The 5,802-nt window shown below is 51.4% G+C and overlaps 1 protein-coding gene across 1 annotated transcript in view; it reads right to left on the bottom strand.

Moving 5' to 3' along the window:
• LOC113217576 (tetraspanin-18) overlaps positions 1-5,802 on the bottom strand; it is a gene marked incomplete in the record, with an annotated part of 19,024 nt that overhangs the window by 6,643 nt on the left and 6,579 nt on the right. The window contains 2 exon segments of the mRNA XM_052266333.1: positions 1,344-1,445; positions 1,743-1,831. Coding sequence (XP_052122293.1) covers positions 1,344-1,445; positions 1,743-1,808 — 168 coding nt within the window.

Consider the following 5,802-nt stretch of genomic DNA (forward strand, 5'->3'; position numbering starts at 1 on the left):
CGTAAATCCTTTTAAAATACGCGAGAGAGCAACCCTTGCACGTACTATGGTGATAACGTAGTAGAGGGGGTTGTGGGTGCAACGCTGTGGAGGCGGTCTAGCCTGGAGCAGTAGTGTGGGGTAGGGGTGGGGATGGGGGTGAGGGTGCATGAAAGGGGTGCTATGGCGTGCTCCGCTGAGGCAGTCATGCGGAAGGACAAGGCAGATTGCAGCCTAGAGCTAGATAGCTATAGGCCTGCGGCCTGCGGCCTGAAGGGCGTCGCGTCGGCTCTGCGGGGCGCTCTTGCTCTGGAACTCGATAGGAGACTGCAGGAGGGGCTGTGGCTGCAACTGGAACTGGAGGAGCCTGCATGCAGGGCGGCGACCGCGCCTGGCAACTGGAGCCATTCGCCGCAACTTGAGCCACTCGCCCCGCCGGCCGCAAGGGCTCTCGTACACGGGGGGGATATTGCGGATACTGCCGGGGATATTGCACTTTTTTGCCGCTCCGTGCAAACATCTTTTACGGCGAATGCCCGCGCGCGGCCCTGCGTCGTCGCCGGCCGCGGGATGCCTGCTCGTCCGCGCCGGCGGCCGCGCAGGACACGGCGCGCACTCGTCCTCGTCGTCGTCGGCGTCCCCGTCCGGGATCACGTCGCATAGTCCCGGACACACGGGGAGCGCATTCCCGGACGAAGCGGCGCCGGAACGACTCCGACGCACAACTACAAGTCCGCATCGAGCAGTAACGTAGCTCTGTCTGGCGTCCACAACCGTCCAATAAGTTGTCAATCATTCATTCGTTTTGAACGATCGGTCGGCCGTGAAGTGGACACACGCCCGCCCATAGACACGCTCACGAAGGGATTTCAAAGTCCGAAATCGCTTTAGATGAATTGAAAACTTTTCCAGAAAAAAAAATAGGAAAAATAGAAATATTTCCAGAAATTGTTGGAAAGCTCAGCAGGTAAATTAAGAGATTTAAACAAAAATTCTTGAAAAAATTACTCAAATTATTTTTTGGATATTAACGTACCCCGGCCACGCTATGCAGGGGGCTGAAAAAATGCAGTTAACTTTGGCTCGAGCCATGGCGGGGGCCAGCTGCACTGCACGGCAAGTCCGTACTCATTACAGCAAGCCATCAGGGGGGGGGGGGGGCGAACCTGACCCGGCAAAGTAAAAGAAACACGCGAAATTGGACCCCCTCCCGCTCCCCCCGCACACCAGCCCCGCGCGGACACTGCGAAGGCACGAGGGGGAGGCAAGCGCGGCGCGGGGGCGGCCGGCGGTCAGTGACCCCCCGCCGGTGCAGCACACCGCGAGCAGGACGGCGACCCCGAGGTGAGTGAGTAAAGTAGTACCTTCTGTCCCTGCGTGTTCTCGATGGTGTGCACGAGCTTCACGATGGAGGCGCTGTCGGCCGCGTACCAGGCGCCCACGCCCAGCACCACGCCGCCGAGGAGCTGACAAAAAAGACAAAAACAAGAAAGCAATCGTTAGGGCTAACTTATTGCTACACGCTTGAAATGAATCCGATGTTCTCTGATTACAACAAAAGATCGTAATCAGTTTATGAAAACTTAAACGAAAACCGCAAATCTTTATCTTAATAACGAGTTACTTATCTTCAGGTAAAGACAGCCAAAAGGGGACTGCCTGAAAGTACAACTGTTTGGTTGTTTTCAATTGAATGATGGTTTTATTTTATTATTTGAAGACTAATGGTAAGACCCTCCAAAAATGTATGCAGCATCACTTACGAAGAGCACGAAGTTGAAGAGGCACAAGACATACTTGGCCAGGCACGAGCCGCAGTCCGACGACATGTTGGCTGCTGCTCCAGGGCTCCCTGCAAAACAGACGGACAACGTTAACGAGGCGGGCGCCAAACAAACCAGAGGGGGAGGCGCAGGCGCGGCGCATTCCAGGCGACTCCAGGCGGACTCCAGCACGGCCGAGCAGGTCCCTGGAGATGGGCTTCGACTTTGCTGCCTTCATTTCTAAAGTTGAATAAGTTTCCGAAACCTGGATATGAACTTTTCAAAATACGCCGAGCCGTTTGACAATAGTGCTTTCACAGAGAACCGAATGCGACTACAAACTGCAATTTTAGGATACTATTTAGGATCCTTTCCAGAGGTACTTATACTTCTAATGCCTTAATGTAAAATATCAATTAAGAATTTCTTTGAAAGTCCCAACCAACCGCCTTTCCCTTTGATACATCGTAAATTACTAAAATAACATAAAAATTGACAAATTTGACAAAATTCTGCATTAAAAACACACTAGGTGGGAAAGTTTTTCCCTGCCACGCCCTTCGGCTGCGCCACTTTGGTGGTGGTAGAGTGTATTCAGATCCGTGTCAACAGACCAGACCCGCGACCAGGCCGGGCGGAGCCGGCTCTAGGACGGCTAGGTCACGCCGCCTACCGCCCAGGAGGCCAGCGCGGCCGGCCGGCCCGCCCGCGGCGAAACCTGAGCCCAGCTGGGCCGGACACGGCCGCTCCGGGAGCACTCCACAGACACCCACTCCAGGGTGTAAATCGAAACACCACCGCTGGGACGGACCTTTCGTACACCCAGAAAACCGCTTCTTTACTGGAAAGAAAATTTCGTGCCAGTAGGCCTAACCAAACTCATATTTTTCGTTCGGGTGACAGTAACCTTTATTATTAAAAAAAATAAAAATAAATTGAACACTCGTTTTGAGCCAAAAAAAATCTTGTAGTGATTTTATTTTATTTATTTTTGTTACACGGCATAAAGTCACGTTTTCGTTCTCAGAACAATACGGTTTTCTGAGTGCAGAGTTGGGCTACCGTTTGTATTGATGGAACTCATCAGTCTGTCTGCGAGTGAGCAGTGCGCACGCTACCGACCGTCCTGCTAGAGCAGCACGTGGCCGTCAATCAGAACCAGCTGGAAACTCTGCACATTCAGCAGACAAAAAACAAAAACAAAAAAGCAAACGGAATCGAAGTCAATAAATTAAGGAAATTTTAGTGAACGACGCCACTCGCCTACATCCATTTGTTCGTTCTAGTGGGTCTATGAACAGAAAGCCGAGAACTTTGGCGAAGGATTGTTTGATGATATTATTACAGGAAGGTTGAGCCGCCTGGTGGGCAGGCAACACCGGCCAGTGTATACACGCCTGTACGGCGGGTTGGCCTACCCTAACAGCGTCGGGGGCTACCGAGCTACTAGTCAGTCGTTTGCAAGTGTTCCGCCGCTTTAAACGTCCCACGTGAGTGTGTCTGCTGATAAAAGCAATGATAGTCAAAAGAACAACATAAATAGCCTACTGGCAAAGGTGTCGTAAACAAAAAATTGTGGTCTAAAAAACAGTCACAGTATACCAAAGCAAAGAGCGCCCTCTCTGACATCAGCGACTTTGAATGCCATTTGCATGCAGTTGCAAAACTTTTTCGTTGGTCAACAATTTGCCCGCGCCCGCTGCCCGCTGTCTGCCAGCCCAGCGCACATAGTCCCGGACTCGCCCGCGGCCAATTTGTAATTCCTAGCAGCACACCAGGCAGCCCGCCGCACCACGTCACACCATGTGCCGTGCCTGAATGTTGCACATGTCCCTATAGGTTTTTGATGGTGGTGTTTCCGGAGGTTTTGAATGGGGTTTCAAAGGGTTCCGATGAGGTCTCCAGGGGGTTTCCGATTCCAGAGGCTGAGATGGTGTTATTTCTAATGGGGGTTTCTAGGTGGGTTCAATGGAGTTTCCGGGAGGTTTTCGATTCGGGTTTCCAGGGATTTCAATTGGGGTTCAAAAGGAGTTCGAATTGGCGGGCTTTAAACGTGTTTCGAGGTGGGGTTTACAGGAGGTTTCGATTGGGGTTTCCAGGAGTTTCGATCGGGGTTTCCAGTGTGTCGCGCAGCAGTGCCCTGTCCAGTGAGTGGCGCGCGGCGCAGCGCACAGAGTTTTGATCCCACATCCGATAGGACGTGGGTATCGAGCGCGCCGCGTCAGCCGTTGAGCCGGGGCACACAGGGAGACAATGGCAGACGAGGCGGAGGGGGTGGTGGGGGGTGGTAATTGGTGGTGAAGCAGGTGCTAATGGCGCACTATAGGTCCCCGCCAACGACGCGCGGCCCCTGCAGGACTGCATGTTCCAAGGCAAATACCCAAAATTTGATAATATACAACAACAATGGAAAAAGTGTTAGTTATAGTTGAGACGAGCACGGGAGCATTATAACCAGGTGGATGACTCACGCCGCGCACTTTTGTGGTTATACTGTACCGCATGCACGGGTGCGGGCGGGCGTGCCTATCGTCGCTGCCCCCTACGAGAAGGCAACCGGCCCGCACGCGTGCATGCGGTACAGTATACGGCGGTGAGAGTCAGCCACCTGGTACAAAAAGTTTACTTCAAAGGAAAAATCTTTGTTTCACTTTTAGTGCAAAAAAGTAATTTTAAAGAAAGAAATAAATCTCCTGGGTGTGTACGATGACGTGACACATTTTGTTTTAACACAAGTTTGTATATGAGCATTTGAAATGCCTCCGAACTTGCGAAATTCAACTCTTTTGTCTTTTGTGAGGCAAAAAGTTGTAGTACGCCCCCACGGAGAGCACACACAACTCAACAGCGCATCGATTTCGCAATCCCAATCACACACACACTCACACACATACACAATCCCCTGGGACAGGAAAACTAGCGCACGATGTCGTTTGTGTTCGGCGAGACCTCCCCCGTCCCTCGTTGAGGCCGTGCCGTCAGGTCGATATAATCCCATCTCCTCCTCTATATCCGGTCTTCACGACTTTGGCTTTCGCTGACTCAGGCGTCGGGCGCCGCGAGTCATCATAGTCGGGGGGCACAGGGCCGTTGCACCGCCAACGCTCAGAAAAATGATTTCTTGTTTCAAGTACATTGATCTTAGGTCAAAATGTGCTTGAAACAAGAAATCATTTTTCCGGGTGAAATAACAACTGCTCCACAAACTTAGCCGTCGCCCGCGCGCCCTCCGAGCGTCTCCGTTGAAAGGGGCCGGCACACCCTGCAGGAGGACTTTTCTCACGGGTTCGTGCAAAAATTGGGTCGTCATAATAATTATTGTATCCCTGTAAATAATATTTTTTCTGGTCGGTAACTTTATCATGGCGTCTTAATAGCCTCCACTTTCAACCCTAAACTCTAATACAGGGTGGGTGATCCGTTCCGTCTTTTTAAACTGCTTATACTGTACCGGATTCTTACGTGCGGACGGGTTGTATACTCGCATGGCGCCGTAAGGGTCCCTGACGAGCAACGGTAGGCAGGCCCGCCCGCACGCGTGAATCCGGTACAGAATAAGCATTTAAAAAAGACGGAGACGGAACGGATCACCCACCCCTGTAGATGGCCGTGAAAAAGTACCCCACTTCTGAAAACGACGTCGCCCCGTAATGTTTGGAATTACTGTGCGGAGTGGAAATGAGACGCGATGGCATTTGTATCAATAAGGGTACAAAAAATATCACAGGGTTGGTCTGCAAAAGTCGAGGGGGTTTTCACTTCTGAAATACCGTGTACACCAAATGAGGTATTTCACAGGTATTTCACGTGAAATACACCGAAATACGCCTAAATATGCTCCAAAACGGTGAACTTTTCCTGAGAAATACCGCCGAAATACACGTATTACGAAATACTGTGTGCACGGAAATCTCGAGTGAAAACCCCCTCGGCAAAAGTATATACGGCATCTCTACAAACATTTCCACGGCGGATATGTCAAAACATTCGTAAAGAGGTCGTGATAAAATTACCCGCGGTCTATCCCCCAAATCCGAGGTCCGTGCAAAGAAGACGCTCC

Source organism: Frankliniella occidentalis, unplaced genomic scaffold, assembly GCF_000697945.3.
Source record: "Frankliniella occidentalis isolate FOCC.00 unplaced genomic scaffold, Focc_3.1 Scaffold37, whole genome shotgun sequence".
NCBI lineage: Eukaryota > Metazoa > Arthropoda > Insecta > Thysanoptera > Thripidae > Frankliniella > Frankliniella occidentalis.